The sequence below is a fragment of the Gracilinanus agilis genome, chromosome 5 (assembly GCF_016433145.1).
Source record: "Gracilinanus agilis isolate LMUSP501 chromosome 5, AgileGrace, whole genome shotgun sequence".
Taxonomy (NCBI): Eukaryota; Metazoa; Chordata; class Mammalia; order Didelphimorphia; family Didelphidae; genus Gracilinanus; species Gracilinanus agilis.
Window position 1 is genome coordinate 55,141,037 of NC_058134.1, and position 17,035 is coordinate 55,158,071.

General features: G+C 38.3%; 2 protein-coding genes across 3 annotated transcripts in view; one reads left to right on the forward strand and one right to left on the reverse strand.

The window, feature by feature from the left end:
* The window catches only part of LOC123250517 (phosphatidylcholine translocator ABCB4-like), a 111,333-nt gene extending 110,809 nt beyond the window's left edge, over nt 1–524 (forward strand). The window contains exons 27-28 of the mRNA XM_044679629.1: nt 5–151; nt 278–524. Coding sequence (XP_044535564.1) covers nt 5–151; nt 278–484 — 354 coding nt within the window. The 3' untranslated portion in view covers nt 485–524. The remainder of the gene's footprint in view (nt 1–4; nt 152–277) is intronic.
* Nucleotides 1–17,035, reverse strand: part of CROT (carnitine O-octanoyltransferase) — a 37,165-nt gene that overhangs the window by 4,730 nt on the left and 15,400 nt on the right. Inside the window, exons 9-17 of one of the 2 annotated variants that reach the window (XM_044679630.1) lie at nt 16,238–16,339; nt 9,757–9,840; nt 9,564–9,674; nt 9,034–9,164; nt 8,366–8,489; nt 7,538–7,616; nt 7,362–7,455; nt 7,129–7,248; nt 4,337–5,456 (exon numbers count right to left, since the gene is read on the reverse strand). In XM_044679630.1, the coding sequence (XP_044535565.1) occupies nt 5,336–5,456; nt 7,129–7,248; nt 7,362–7,455; nt 7,538–7,616; nt 8,366–8,489; nt 9,034–9,164; nt 9,564–9,674; nt 9,757–9,840; nt 16,238–16,339 (966 nt within the window). In that variant the 3' untranslated portion in view covers nt 4,337–5,335. Of the gene's footprint in view, nt 1–4,336; nt 5,457–7,128; nt 7,249–7,361; nt 7,456–7,537; nt 7,617–8,365; nt 8,490–9,033; nt 9,165–9,563; nt 9,675–9,756; nt 9,841–16,237; nt 16,340–17,035 lie in introns of those variants that run through there. The other variant, XM_044679631.1, reaches the window with a different exon arrangement.

Here is a 17,035-nt window from a genome sequence, read left to right on the forward strand (position 1 = left end):
TCAGAAATATGAAACCAGAGTGGGAGACAAAGGGACTCAACTGTCAGGGGGTCAGAAACAGCGCATCGCTATTGCTCGAGCCCTCATCAGACATCCTCGGATCCTGCTGTTGGATGAAGCCACATCAGCCCTGGATACAGAAAGTGAAAAGGTATGGGCTACTATTGTGTTCATATTTAATCTGTAAAGTAGACATCATCTCTGTGAGTGAAAACAATAAGAAGGAAGTAAACCAATTCTGAACCCCTAAAAATCCTTTTTTTTTGCTCATCAACAGATTGTTCAGGAAGCCCTGGACAAGGCCAGAGAAGGTCGCACGTGTATTGTGATCGCCCATCGCCTCTCCACCATCCAGAATGCCGATCTTATTGTAGTATTCCAGAATGGCAAGGTCAAAGAACACGGAACACATCAACAGCTGCTGGCTCAGAAAGGCATCTATTTTTCACTGGTCAACGTTCAGACTGGGACACAGAATTTATGAACTCTTGTTACTTTCCACTTCTTAGAAATAAACGTACATACTATTTCACTATTTTTTGTCTTGTAATGCAAGTTCTGATAATAAGTGGTCACCAGCTTCAGGTAAATCTTGTTCCAGATAAACTCAATAGCTCTCACAGATCATATTTTATTCCTATGAAGTTGATAGTAGGGATATGATTTACAATAATAATACATGAAACTCAAAAGATTTTGGAGGTTGGGCTCATGTACTGGTGAAATGTGATATTGCAGCCCAACCTTGTTATCTATTCTACTATAAACACTCAGATGAGAAAATCAAAATATCAGAGGACTGAGAGTAGGAAAGGATGTTAGAAATCAGATAGTTTAAACCTGTCCTCTTTCTGTTTACCACCCCCTCTCTCCAAGTCATTTCAAAGATGAAGAAAATGAAGCCTGGAAAAGCTGACCTGGCCAAAGTCACATAAGGTAGTATTTGATCCCAAGTCAGGTTCAAGTTGTAAAATTATAAGTAATTGCCAGTAGCGGGGAAGGTTCTTATCCTATGGGAAGAGTGGGATTAGATAACAGCAATTCACTTGTTGTGCTGATCAGATTAAGATTTCTTGTGGGTTTTACCTCTCTTGACCTTTCCCCTGACTCAATATGACTGCCGCCCCCATTACTTCTGTTAATTTCTGATCTAGAAGACTTGATTTGAACTCAAATCTTCCAAATGGATCAGGCTTCTTAGATGACATTGACAGCTGACTGGATGACAATCAGGATCCAAAAAGAACAAGAGGCTAGAACGTATAGACCAAAGCCAATTAAACATAATAGGAATAAAAGCAAAGTGGGCAAATGCACATTTGGTAAAGATGCTATTCAAATGGACCTATGATACCATTGGTTTGGGAGTTTCTGCTAACAATAGAGATTGCTACCCATCCATGTCTGTCCCTCCTGTATGGTTCATGTTCATGTTCTCCAAAAAGTGTCACTAAGGGTTGATCCAGCATTCTCCATGGAGACCTTTTCTTGTCTCTCATCACATTGAGGTTACTCTGGCCAACCAATTTGAAAAGTGATGATCCAGCCACTGCCTGAAGACATCTAGTAACAGAGACCTCACTACCTGTGAGGCATCACATCTCACTTCTAGACACCTTTAATTATTAGGAAAAAATGTTTTTCTTATGTGGAGCTAAATCCTGGTCAAGTGTGAGTGGTAGAGATGGCCCCTGGTAGAACAGAAGGCATGAAACTATTGGTAAACCAAGTTTTCCATAGATCATAGTCACTGATTTAGAACTGGAAAGGACCATAAAGGTCATCTAGTCTAACCCCTTCATTTGGCCACCCTGGCCAGTAAGCGGCAGTTAAAATTTGTTCCACTGTCTCCAAATCTTCCCTTTTTCCATATCATGCTACAGTTAACCAATATTCTCATCTCTGTTTGCTGAGTTTTTCAGTTTACTACAAAATTGGATTTCCTTATGCATTGATTTCCATCTTAAAATCAACAAGCATTAGGCATATAACTGCCAAAACTGAAACAGAAATAGTCCCTGCCCTCAAGAAGCTTACATTCTATCTGAGGAAACAAAATGCAAGTCTTTGAACTCTGTGGGAAAATGAAATAGGTCCTTCATTGGAATATCATTATCAATCTATCAACCACAAGGTATTTATTAAGTACTTAACTATGTGCCAGGCATTGCACTAGGTGATGAGAGGTCAAAGGAAAATATGAAAGTCAAATGCCCTCAAGGAACTACCCTTTTATCTGGAAAGACAACATGAGCATCTTTGAAGCCTAGGGAAAAATGAAATCGGGGCTATACCTAACATTTTTTTCATGCTTATTCACAGGTTCATAGATCTAGAGCTGAAAGGGACTTCAGAGGGCACCAAGTCCAATCTCCTCATTTTACCTAAGAGGAAACTGAGGTCCAGGGAGTTTAAGAAGTGACTTCCTTACTAAGACCAACAATTAGTGAGGCTCAGAAGCAGGATTTGAACCCAGGTCTTCTGACTACAAAAGCCAATGTGCTTTCTACTATTCTCCACATCTACTTCTCTACCACACTGCTTTTACCCCCAAAGGTAGATGCCTTTCATAGTAAACATACATTGTTTATTTTGGTTTCAAATTCATGTATTAACGTGTATCATGTGTCCCTTGCTCTTTCTTCCTTCAAAAAAAGGATTCCGAACGGATGAATAGGAAACCCATGGAATGCTCAGGTCACAACCTGGCAAATTCTGCTAAGCATCTCACTGGACCTTCTCTTGTAGAGACCTTCCAACTCAGAATTCAGTTATTGAGTTCTGCCAGAAACTTCTTCTTCTGTTTGTAAGTGAACCCAGATATTTCCCAAGGCACAGATTCAGACTGAACAAGGTAGGAGTGGGTCTGGGCAAGACATCAGAAGAGTGCTTTAGTGCCTCAAGCTGGCTTGTGAAGCAAAAGGGCGGTGAAGGATTCCAAACTGGAATATCTGGTAACCAAAATCCTTTAAGATTGCAACAGATGATAAGCCTCCGAATGACCACTTTCTTTTTTGATTTTTGGTTTATAATCATCTTGGCAATCGGATCCAAAGGATAGCAAAAAGGTAACTTGTTGTAGGGTATCCTGACACATCAGTAGGTAAAGAAATCCCAGCCTCTGGATCTCAAAGGCAGAGCCAGCCTCATGGTCTACAAATAAAATAAAAACAAAAAAGGCATGGCATGTGTGGCTAAGAACAGAAATCAAAGGGAACTCCATCGAGGTAAGGTGCCAAAAAGATTAAGTCCAGATTTCCTAGGAAGATTTTGAAATTTGGTACTTGGAGGGTATCTTAGCAATATTGCATTCTGGGAAGAAAGAAGGAAGAAGGAAAAGGGAAAAACATCATTTAAACTGTCTCTAGTCCACTATTTCTGGATAATCTAGCCCAGTGCTGGTGGCCAACAATGATATTCTTGTTTTCTCCTTGTAATGGCTTATGTTTTGCTTCCCTAAAGTGCCCAACTTTGATTTACAGATGAGGAAATTGAGGCCCAAAGAGAAATAATAATTTTGCCAAAGTCACATGAATGGTAAATAGAACTGGAATTCAGACACGAGTCATCTGATGCCAAATTCAACATCCTTCTATTACACTATGCTGTCCTGGTTAAAAAAAAAACAATCTGGCCTCCTTGACCCTAATGCAATTGTATGCCTCCCACTCTTGCTGGATATTTCTGATATATATGAGACTGGCTCTTTCAACCCACCAAAGGTATGGATGACAGGCTTATATAATTGGCACATATCATAATATCTATGTAACATGGCATGTTTGATGCCAGTTAAGATACAAAAAGATCAGCAAGCTAGAAAGAAAACTTGGCTAAATTTAGTAAGATGAAATTTAACCAGAGTAACTGTAGAGTTTTGTATCTGGGTTAAAAAATTCAGCTTCACAAGCATAAGTCAGATGACATGTCTAGACACAAGTTCAACTGACAAAGATAGAGAATAGGATTGATGGATGGCAGTTGGTGAGTCAACAATATGATATCATAGCCAGAAAATCTAATGTTTTTAATCTGAGATTGCATTGAAGGCAAGTGATCAGAATGACAGAGAGAATAGTCTCACTGTACTCTGCACTAATCAGACCACATCCAGAGTATTGTGTTTGATTCTAGGTGCCATATTTTAGGAGCAGAATATTTAGAGTTGTTTTGTTTGGCCTCAGAAGGCAGAAATTGGAGCAATGGCTGGAGTTCAAAGAGCATTAAATTCAGGCTTGCTAACAATTATATCTGTGCATCCTGGGGAACAGATGGGTTTTCCCTCCTTGAAAGTCTTCAAAGTCTAGATGACCACTTCCAACTGAGATCCAGGACTCTACCACTTCAGTTGTATTAGGTGAGTGGGAAGAAACAGAGAAGTGGAATTCTGAATGTTATCAAAATCAGAGTGAACTGTTCTCCAATCTGAGAATGGCAAAAACAGAAGTGCGCATCAAGTATGTTGAAAATAGTTCTTCTGTGGTAAGTCAAAATACCTCAAAGTGGCACTAAGTTCAAACACACACAAGAGATGATTCAATAAATTTTATTTTCAGAGTGCAAACTACAAAGAGGTACAGAGAAAAAAATATCAAAAAGCAAAGAAAGCAGAAGATCCTGAGAATTTGTCAATTAAACCTTCACAAAATTTTAAAAACTGACTTTCTATCAAGTGCTTTGTATTTATATTCATGAATCACCAAAATACAAGATGAGCTACGTTATTAGGTTTATTATCTCTTTAGCATCAACTACCTGGCTACAAACTAGTTTTTGTTGTTTTCCATAGTCTAGTTTTTCTAGTGGTCTCTTCCCTCACACACAGTAAACCTGTATTTGGCCTCTCTGCAGTGGAAGTGGATGGCATGAATTTTAGATAGCTGAGCCTCTGAACATATTTGTCATGCCCTTTGACAGCTAGAAAGAGATAAAGTGCATGGAGGATGGAACATGTAAATAAGACAATGATCAAGCAAGAACAATGACAGTGTTTTTATACAGATATCCACAAAAATCTCTCATATTAAAGTTTGAATAAGACTTGCACTGGAAAAATGGATGAATATGTATCATTAAGGCATACATTATGTATTGCATAGTTCTAGATTCAGTGTTTAGTTAGTTCTATTGCTGCAAGCATTACATTCAGCTGGGAGACAATGCTCTATTTCTAGAATATGTGGCAGTAAGTGCTATATAATATTGATATTCTTCTTCATTACTTCTACATTTAACTACTTTCTGCCAAATCAAGTTTCCTCTGCATAGCCCCAATTCATGCCCAGTACATCTTTTAATAACATATTTTGGTTTGGATTTAATTCAGAATCATTCTCTAAAGCTGAGCAGTATTCATCAACTGCATCATATCATGGAAACAATGGAATACCATCCTAACCAGCTTTTCCGCATCAGTCTCTGCACATGATTTCCAAGCTGTACAGGCCACGACAAACCTGCATGGCATAAATATATAAATGTTAAATAAAATCATGTCCCCAAAGGCTCCAAATTGTGACAGCTAAGGAAATTCTTTATAGTCTTATGTCCTACCTACACCATCCTATTCAGTTAGCACGCAACATGAACAGAATTGCAATTTCTTTAATAAGGGGACTCTTCTCCCTGTTAACACCTCCTCTCCCATCATTGTTCTATTTTCTTTCCCTTCTCCTCCTTCCCTTTCATCACCATGTATCCTACCTAGCCATAGTATTTTCTTTCTCCCTCCTTCCCTTCCCACATCAAGAGCCAAACCTAACATGGCCATGACCTAAATGAACTTTACCTTAAGAAGTAATACAGTTATCAGGGTACCCTCCATCTACCCAGTCAATCAGGCTTGCAATGGAGGTGCCACACTCAGTTCCTCAATCCCATACCCTGTAGCCAATCTACTGTCAAGTCCTGTCATTTTTATTTTCATAAGTTCTCTTGTACATACCCCCTCCTCTCCTGACACCCTGAGGCAGCTCATCAGCACTTCTCATCTGCACTATTTGCCCCAGGAGCCTGCCAGTTGACCTTCTTGATGCAAGTTTCTCCCCACTCCAGGTGGCTCTCTTGAGCGTAACTTATCATGTGTTTCCCACGCCTGATAAATACCTCTGATCTATAATAGTGCTTGGGTCCCCTTACCAGACAAAGGTATACCTGACAAATTTATATTATTGGCATAGCAAATAAGGCTGGAAAGAATGGTTAATATGTTTGATGCCAGTTAAGATACAAAAAGATCAATGCACTAGAATATCTGGCCATATCTAGTAAGATAAAATTTAATAGGGATAACTGTAAAGCTTTGTTCTTTAGTCTAAAGCTTCACAAGCATAAGACAGAGGCAGCATGACTAAAAAAAGCTGCCAAAACTAGTAAAAGCTGCCTGCCAACTGATCTTCCTAAAGATCTGACTGCATCATCTCTCCTAGTCAATAAATTCCAGGGGCTACTACCCTCAATTGTCTAACTAAACATAAAATTCTGTCTTTCTAAATCCCAAATTCCCTGTAATCTGGTTCATTCCTAACTTCCATTCTTCTTATGCGTTGCTTCCTAATGCCTATTCTTTGATCTGGCGGTGCTGGCCACTTGGCTGTTCCTCTGGGTAGGAAAAGAAAGCGCAGTGCCTGGAAGAGACAGAGCACTGAATAAATGCTACCTAACTCTCCATGTAGAAAGACAAACTAGACTGCATTTCATAAGCAAATTTTGAGCAGAATCTTGGGCAGTACCTTGGGCGCTTAGGTATTTAGAAAGAAGAGGGATAGGAAAGGAGAGGAAGAGGAAGAAAGAAGAGAAGGGGAAAGATGAAGGAGAATGCTCTAGCTTCATTCAACACAATACTCATTTTGCTCTTGCATAAAGTGTAAAAACTAATGATTGACAATGATCTATTCAGGACATATACAACTTAATAGAGGGAGTCAGGACAAATATACATATATGTTAAGTATGTAAAGGGCAAAAACCAAAACCTCTACTTGCACAGACTGACCTCCTGTGAGCACAGAGCTGACATCTTCAGCACAGTTATCAATAAAATTACAGCATGGAAAAGAAATTGAAAGAGGAAGACATTATAATTATCTAACTCAAAAGAATACCAGGGACAGAAGGAAACGGCTTCACCTGTCATCTCTGATGTGGTAGAAAAAGCCATAGCCACGATAAATCATAGGCACCACCACTCCATGGACTCGTGTATAACCAAGAAGACTGGTTGACAGGACAAAATTTCCACCCCCTCCACTGTGTAACCAAAAAAAAAAATTATTGAACTTACGTTGTTTTTGTGACTTTGTGACTCATCAAATTGATATAAGCCTTTTTTAACTTAAAGTAAAAAATATCAAATTAATTACCTTTTGGAGAAAATTGGGTCTGTAAAGAGCTCTGGAATGGGTAGCCCCTCCTCTTTGGCTATGAGAAAGAGACCTAAGAGGTGACGATCAAATCCTGGAAAGAATCCCAAGGCTCTAAGTTAGGGAAACATTTTTAAATAAAAAAAAGACAAAAAAAATGTTAGGATATTAAGTACCTTTCCCAGATGAACATTCTTTCATCATTTTACCGTGCTTTGCAAAAGCTTGTAACATCTTTTGCTGCCGTTTATGAAGCTGTGTAAACAAAAACAAGACATGCTTTACTACCAAAATAAACAGGAGTTCAAGCATCTTCAGATTATCAGTCATGACAGAATAGGCAAAAATTCTAGAAAAACAAAATAAACAATTTTCTTTTTTCCTGGCTTCTTCCTTCCATTGCCTTTTCTTTTCCCAAAAGTAATGTGCTTCTTGCTTATTATTCCTATATGAGTAGAAATAAAAGTGCATAAAACAGAAACAAAGATAAAGCAAACATCACAAAAATTATGAAGTAACTTCTTATATTATTAAATTAACATACACCTGAGTGGTCCTAGTATATAGAGCCACTGGAAAGAAAGGGCTTATTCAAAATGTAACTAAGCAAATGTGTAGGAAGAATTTTTTTTTCTCTTTTAAATATCGGATACTTTGCAAAAGTCTCAGCTTTATTACTCTTATGACATTTGTATCCCGTCAGCAGCATTATAGCAGCCATATTATCCCATTCAACTTATATAGAAATTGACACAAAAAATACTCCTCGAAGGAAAGAATCTCCCTCATCACTGCCTTTCTAAGGCTCTCAATATGCTGCTATGTTCATGTGCAAATTTCATATGAAGAAATATTATGAACAGAAAATATTAAAATTACTCTTCACCTTAAGATTACCCAAGGAAATTTTACCTGAATTTTACAAATCCGGAAATAAAAACAAATGGAGCTATTCAAGGGTAGAAGCTTATTCAAATCCATTAAAGTTATTTTTCAATACTTACACTGGCAGAGGGATCCTGCATGGTCTGGCACCATTCAACTGCTTCCAAAGAACATGATCTCACAGTCTCTGTGCGACCATGGTAGTAAGCCCTTGTCATAGCAGTTTCATAACAGCTACCTGGGCTAAAAGGGAACAAATTTAAATGAAGGATTGTCTCAAAAGGATTTCTCATAAGGAAAAAAGATCCCATCCCAAGTCATTTCCATTTCCTTAAGCAGAAAATGTATTTTTTAAAGATCTAATTTAATGATTGTTTCATTTCTTCTAGAAATACAATCTATGTTAAACTTTTCACATCTGCTTTGGTCAGTGACTTCTATGTCCAAAAATATATGACAGAATCATTTAAAATCATCCTTGCCCCAAAGATAGTGATTCTGTTTGAAGTATTTGAGGCATATGTGTGTCAGAAAACAAGTTCACATTTTTATAATAAGCTCAATTTATTTCCCTAATTTCTAGTTTAGGAAAAAAAGAATCCCCAGTTAACAGTGAAAAACAGCAATATTAGTGAAAGCTAAAGCCACAGTATTAGACAGAAGAGGTGAAAGGAAGGGAAGGAAGGCATTTGGAAGCAAGATGAGAGCCTTAACTCTTCAGTTATATTCATATTATTCAGCATGACATACAACTCCTACTTATAATCTGAGCCAGCCTTTTCCTCACCATCCATGAAGTCTGTAGTAGGCCAGTTGAAGTGCCAGCTGAATAAAAGCATCTGGATGAAGCTTCTTCTTCTTGGTTTGCATTTTGCCAAAAGATTTAAAGGCATAAGTCACAATCTGCAAGTCTGATCCCTAATAAAAAGGGATAATGATCAAGAATAAATCAATGTCCAGAGTGCTACCCAGGAATTACCCAGGTTACATGCAATCAGCAGCCTGGAAAGAACCAGAGCCATTTACATTACAGCAACACCTATCCTTTATGGTCTGCTAATTGCAAAATGGTCAAGCTGATACACAAGGTTAAAAGCACTCCTAAGAGAAAATTGGTGGTGGTGGAGGGGGTAGGGCCACTAGGCAGCAAAAGGAATAGAGTGCCAGGGCAGGATCCAGGAGAACCTGGGTTCAAATCTGGCCTGAGACACTCCTGGTTTTATGACCCTGGTCAAGGCACTTAACCCAATTGCCTAGCCCTTGCCACTCTTCTGTCTTAGAACTGATACAAAAAAAAGGAAAATGTATAAAATTCACCTGTTTTAGATATTGCTCTTTAGCCTGGCTAATGGCATCTAAAACTTTATGGTCCACAGTGAAAACAAGCTCCTCTGGCAGAGGGATATTTCCTCTCACTTTTTCAGAACCCTGAGAAGAAAAAAGATCAGGAAATGCAATTGCATTGACAATGCATTGGCCAGCAACAAATGTAATGTTTAGTCACACGTACCTTCCACCTCCCCTCATTTTCAAAGATCTTCTGATCCACATAATGACAGATATCAACCATGACCATAGCATCATAAGGTGCATGCTATAACAGAAAACAAGGTGCATAAGTTTAAAAGGGTTTATAAAGCTTCGTGGTATAGGATGATTTTCATATTCCCTCCATCCCTCAGCAAAATTGAAAATAAGACTTTCCTTAATGCTCCTCCCCTGGCATACTACCTACTTTTTAAAGGCATGGATTTATAGGTTACAGAATTAAGAACTTCAGTGGCACCTCACATAGAGAATGGACGATCTGTAAGAAACCCTGGAGATCACTCAACCTGGATCTCTCATTTTACAGATGAGGAAACTAAGACCAGATTAAATAATTGGCCCAAGAACTCACAGCTACTTGGTGGCAAAGCTTTTAGGAGCACCCACGTCTTCTGCTCTAGCACAGTCTCCATGTTGTGATTCATCTACTGTTGTGTTACATAGTTTGCAAAGAAGCTAACATTTAAATTTGCATTTTCTCAGGCAAGAATTCCAAGGTGGTATTGGGAGAGTTCAGGGTATGTGTGTGTGTGCTGGAAAAATATGGGAAAAGTAATTTTTTGCTTTTCACAAAAACACAAAGCGTTGAGAGTGTCAAGCGATGTTCTGGATAGTTATGAATTAGCTTAGGTAGAGATAAAAAAACAATTTGACTGTCGATAATTGCATTCAATGTGTAGATCAGAAACAGTATTAGAGGGGGCAGCTGGGTGGCTCAGTGGATTGAGAGCCAGGCCTAGAGACGGGAGGTCCTAGGTTCATATATGGCCTCAGACACTTCCTAGCTGTGTGACCCTGGGCAAGTCACTTGACCCCCAGTGCCCACCCTTACCACTCTTCTGCCTTGGAGCCAATACACAGTATTGACTCCAAGATGAAAGGTAAGGGTTTAAAAAAAAAAAAAAGAAACAGTATTAGAAGTCTGAGAAAGGTAGAAAAGATGGCCTGGGGTTGGCTGAATATAAGCCTAGCATGGCCAGTAACATAGTACTCACTGGGTATATTTTTTTCCTCATTTACTTTGGATGACAAATCTCTTGACTCTGACATTCACAATATTTTGATAACCTGATTTCCATTCCATTGTGTTTTTTGCACAGTTTCTCTGTATTACAACCTCACTACTCATTAACGCTGCTGCCAATCATTCACTGCATCTCCCGTTCCTGGTCAGTATAAGAAGTCCATCCTAGGGGAAAGAGCCCTGAGCTTAGAAGCCCCGAGTGTGCCTCCGGGCTCCGTCACTCATTCGCTGGGTGACCGTGGGGGTTACTTTTATTGCCCTAGGTTTCTATTTCCCCATCTGTATAATAGGAGCAAAAAATAATGACATTCTTTAATATACAAAGCAATTGTGAGGAACCAGCTATAAGTGAGCTATTGGGATTATTATGGGAAGTCGAGATAACAAGAATGAGGACAGAAACCAGCCAAGGTAGGGCTGCCTCTGGGCATGGCAGCTGAGGAGATCTTTCTATCTTTTCTCCTATTGCCCAAATGCTGAGGTGGTGCCAGTGCACATGTAACAACTTCAGAAGACCTAAAAAGAGTTCTGTGGCAATCACAGCGGAAAAGAGAAATTACTCAGAGGGCAAAGAGGCATCAGGTACATGAATAATTCTGAGAAGCTGGCATGATAATCCTAATACAAAGATAACTGACAAACCTCATTTACACTAATGGCTTCCACCAGGAATTTCATCAGATCTTTTAACAAAGAATCAAATTAAATGTTCTAAGTTTTTTATATTTTTAATTCCCTTGGCTTATACCAATTTACACTAAAAGAATGAGTGCAAAGAAGGTAGTATAGCTAAATGTCAGGTAGCCAGAGAGATGTTATTTGTATCTGATGCTTAACTTATTTATTCATATAATTTCCCACATTAGTGTCCTTTCATTTTAAGCTTATTTTCAACAAAATGCATTAAGGGCTTCTTTTGAGTGCTACAGGAAACTCTATGATAATGTTATACAATATGAAGTCAAAGTTCCTTGCCCTCAAAGTGCTTATATATAAAGAGAAGGCAGTATTAAGATACAGATAAATCCCATAAACATGTCTAGAACTACATTTATCAGAATACAATAAATTTTATCCCTATACTGTAAAGAAAAGCAGTGGCATGGGTAATTCCAAAGCCAAATATAAATAATCTGAATAAAGAAATCTTCATTTCTAAAAAGCATATTTTCCTAATTATGCTTTAAATTAATTTAAATTTATTTTTTGTTTTACTTAATTTACTTTTAAGTTTTACTTAAATTAAATTAATATTCAAATTGGGAATTCCCAAATCATACAGAGTTATAGGTGAAGCCCACCCAGTATTAAATATTTGCTATACAAAATTCACAAAGCGGATTATTGACATGCAGATGAGGGAGTGTTGTGGGAATACTGTGTGCCCATTTTACATATCTCAAAGCATGGGAGAGGCCTCCATTAGGCAAAAGCAAGTATATCTGGGCTGTGTGCTCTTTATCAGGGCATAAGGAAGGCAGTCAGTGGTGATTGTTGTTCTAAGCCCAGGTGACCAGCAGGAAGGTAGTGTTGCTAATCAGGATTGGTGAAGCAAAGAAATATGAAGAACATAAGGGTGAAGATGATGCATTCTGTGTGTGCAATGCTTCACTTTATATGACAATAGGATATCCAGGAAGAGCTAAGAAATGGTAGTGAATAAAGGTTCAGAATAAAGATGAAGTAAAAAGCATCTCTAAGTCATCTATATGAAAATAATAGCTGAAATTTCTACAGCACAGAAGACAGTGCTCATAAAAAAGGGGAGGGAGAGGAGGGAATGTGTCCATTACTATAGGCAGTGTGTTACAGTCGATGGGCAGAGTCATTAATAGAATAAGTGTTAGAAAAGGAGGACAGGATATGAGGCACCAATGTCACAGCACACATCAAAGAGAGGACAGTCAAATGCAATGGAGAAGTCAAGGAAAGAAGAGGATTTTTTGTTGCTTGTTTTTGTGTTTTTTGTTTTTCTCCCAAAAGAGGATGCTATCAACTGCCTTACAAAGGGGGATTTCCAGAGTGTGGTGAGGACAGAAGTCAGACTGAAGAGAGTCAAGGAAGATCAAGAAGAAAGCTGAAGGCAAAAAAACTGAGACAATTTTCAAAAGGTACAACTTTATCGGTGATGGAATGATATGATCATTTATATCTCTAAAAGGAGGAAAGAAAACAGATTTTATATGACTAATTGTATAAAAACATTACTTCAATTTCACTATGTCTTTCTAAAACTCTAGTGTTTAAACTCTCTTGCACAGGGTCCAAAAGAGATCCACTTATTACTAATTTTGTTCTTTAACAACAAAATCATTCAGTCAGATTGGACTCAAATATCATATTAAAATTTAACCAAGGAGGCTGTGTCAGGGAGGAATAGGGAAGTGGGGAGAGGAAATCTTGATAAAATAAATTTAAGAAGATGGTAGGATAGAGCTCTATTGAAAGTTCATGGGCCACCTGAAACAGTTTATAAGTGTCATGGGGTTCTAGAAAGCTACAACTACCATTAAAATTCAACAGAAATCAATCAACAAGCATATATTAAGAGCTTTTTCTATGGGCCAAACTCTGTTTTTAGTACTGAGGAGACAAAGAAAAGACAAAAAACATTTTTGCCCCCCAAGGTGTTTACATTCTAAAGGATATACAACAAAATCATTAAGCTTAACAAGAGAAAACTTAAATGTGACTATTAAGACATGGAAATAAATAGTTAAAAGATTCCCCCCACAAACCTTGCATACTGTTGGATCACCAGGAAGCACCAAAAGTTACCTAAACTAGGAAAAGTCTTCAACTCTAGAACATTCTTCATTTATCTCAACTGATCTCCAAAGTTAAAACATTTTAGTGAATTCATACTCTGTATCCATCAAGATCCATACACCTTCCTTCTCTAGCTTCCTAGCCAAATTGAGAATTTAAATTCTCAGATCTCTCTCCTACCTTAATTTTACTAATGAAAAATTATATACCACTGTGTGTGTGTGCATGCGTGTGTTCGTCTTCCCCCTGCTTTAACCTCTTGAATTTTGACCATGAGTTTGGTCTTTTGGCATGTAGATGCATAGCTTCGAGGAGATCAGTCCAGCATTGTAAAAGATATCTCATGTTTGCATGAGATGTTAACTCAAGGTCCTGGTGCATGGTGGGCCATGCCATCAAGTTAGAGTTGGTTCTAGTTTCTTGGAGGAATTTGTCCTTTTCAAAAGACAAAAAGAACTCCCCCAATATTTTTGAATGGGCTTAAATAAAATTTTGGAAAACAGCGCCTGAGGACCTCAAGATCATTTGGGGTGAAGGTTTTGTAAGATTTTACGTGCAAATCCCCCCCCCCCCCGTTCTAGCTTCAAAATTGTCCGATCCACCATCAGGAGAACAGAAATGGTGGTCTCTGTCTCTGTATCCTTCTCCTCAGTTATTCTAGCATTTAAACTTGTGCCTGTACCCATTTGGTTTGTCTCAATGATCTCTAGTTGGAGGATGGAATGCTCATCCAACTGTTTCCCTTCACATGTTTATTTAACCACTTGGACCAAAAACCTGACTTTCTCTGTGAGTTCTTTAACCAAGGAATCATTAGTGTTGTTATCAGAATTAGCAACGGGATTAGCTTTTTTTTATTAATGCCCACACATGACCACAGACTTTTTAAAATGTCCTAAGACCTTGTAAAGTTGTGAAAATAATAGCAGCCATAGTTGGTAAGAAACAGATGCATTCAGTCAAAGTCACAGCAAGCTATCTATAATAGTCGTAAATCAAAAGCAGCCTTAGCAAAAACTAAGGGAACGTAAAAAAACCAAAATTGGTAAGCTCCCTGCATCATTGTTCATAGCAACAAGCAAAAACTGCTTACTATGAAAGCCATCCTAGCTACAGCCATTTTTATAGGTGTTAATTAGTTGAAAAACAATGTAGGTTCTTGACTTAAGCTGTACTCACCAAACTGTAATGGCGGGAGCTGGCTACAATGCAGGGGGAAGGTGTGTAGATGGTATTAGGCCAGCCCGAGGGGTCCTCAGGCAGATGTTGAAGATGATGTGTGAAATAGGGGTCCTGCACTTAAGCTGAATGAGAGGCAAATGGACTCTCTCTCACTAGCAAAAGTCAAGACCTCTTTAAGATCAAGATTCTCTGCCTCTGCCCCTGGGAGTTGGAATCAATTCTATTGGACAGTTAGTGTAGTCTCCAGGAAGGAGGCTGGCACTTCCTGAAACTAACTGTTTAATAAAACTTTGTCAACTAAAGCTAATCATCTGATCTGACTGATGGTGATACTTGGCCTTTGATAAAGGTAAAGCCAATGACTTCAAAGATCTTTAAGCTTGAGGTTAAATGGATTTATTGATAATTAAGTTGAATCAGGTAAAAGGGAGTTGAAAATTAGGTGAGGTAAGCTAAGATCTTAATCAAATAATATCACTAAATTATTTTAGGTAATACTAAAAGATCTTCTTATGGTGCAGCAGTATAAGAATGCCTTGAGGGCAATGTCCACTCTGATGCTCTTGGTAGCTGACCCAGGACTGCCAAGCCCTGGGCCAGATGGTGATATCTTGATAGTAAAATTTGTCTCTTGTTTATAATAAGGGTTGTTGGGTATGCCAAAGAGCTGCTGAATTTGGCTAGCAATGGTAGTTGTTCCTACCTGCCTAATCTATCCCAAACCACCCAGACGACCCAGGGGCCCACTTTTCCACCCTTTTTCTCCCTAACCCTGGAGATCAGAGCCAGAAGTAAATTCAGGGGTCTGACACTTCAACTGGCACCCTGGCACCCGGCCTCAATCCTCTGCCGGGTTCTGTGTTCTATATTGACAACTGCCAGCTTGCGACCCATGAAAACATGGTTGCAAGATTTAATACATAACAGTGTGTGTGTGTGTGTGTGTGTGTGTGTGTGTGTGTTGCATAACACAGCTAATTAATGGGAGAGGTGGTTTTAGAACCCAGGCTTCTTTCTTCCCAAAGAAGAATTTGTGGTTTTCTCATAACTCCATACTCAGCTACCTATTCCTTTGAACACATAACCACAAACTCCAGTAAGCCTGTTAATTTAAATAAACTTTTATATCAATTCCATCTATGATACTCATCTTCAAATAGCAGAATCAATTCGCAGGAGTTTATATATGCAAATTTCATCTCAATATCCACACTTTTTATCATAATGTAGATGAAGATATCTTCACCCTACTTCAGCTGAGAATTCTATTAACTACAATTGTTCCTATAACTTGTACTCACAGAAGTTTCCTATATAATTGTGTAAAAAGAAGTAGGGTTATGGAACAGCCCTATGTAAGCTTATATAAAGTTCATATAAACTACCAGAGTATAAGAGTTGGTGTTTTAATGTATTTCCAATTGACTCCAATGTTTACAAAGAAAATTAAGTTCAGAAGTTCACTCACATCACAATTGCAGCCAAACAATCCATTGGAAAAGGAAATAAAGTTATAAGATTTGTCGCCCCAGCGTACTGTTGGATCCCCAGTAAGCACCAGTGTAGTTACCTAAAACAAAAAGACTTTCCAAATGAATGAAGTTTTTACTGACTTTTTAAAAGGGCTAACATATAAAACCTATTGATAATCTCATTTTTCCTTCTTTTGTGAGCAAGATGTAATAAGCTAAAATGCTATAAATCAAGAGCATTAATGCTGCAAATAACATTTTTTGTTCACTACCATTCGTGGATTACCACAAAAATGGAAAAAAGGAAAGGAAAGCCAACACTGTATTCAACACAACACAGAGAACTCAATGAGAGGATATGGCTTTGGTATTCCCAAGATCAAAGGATTCTGTGAGAAAGACTTTTGGCGATCCTTTTTAGAAGGCCTTCAGAAATCATCTAGTCTAACCCCCTTATTTTAGAGACAAGGAAACTGAAGCCTTGAGAGGACACAATATAAGTAGGTACAAAACATCACATTTATATTCTAGAAAATTACTCATAAAAATCTAAGAAGGAGTAAAATAATTCTGGATTTCCTATCTACTAAGTGATACTTTGAAACTTCTCAAAGCACACAAGGATGAACGAATCAGCACGTAGAGCTGAACTGAGGGAAGGGCTGCGGGCACTCAACCCTCTGCTCCCTCCAGGATGCCTGCGACCTACCGAGTCTTAATTTTCATGGAACAGTAAAATTATCTGGAAACTATATTTACTATGTGATTAAATATGATAAATATAGCTTACTGTG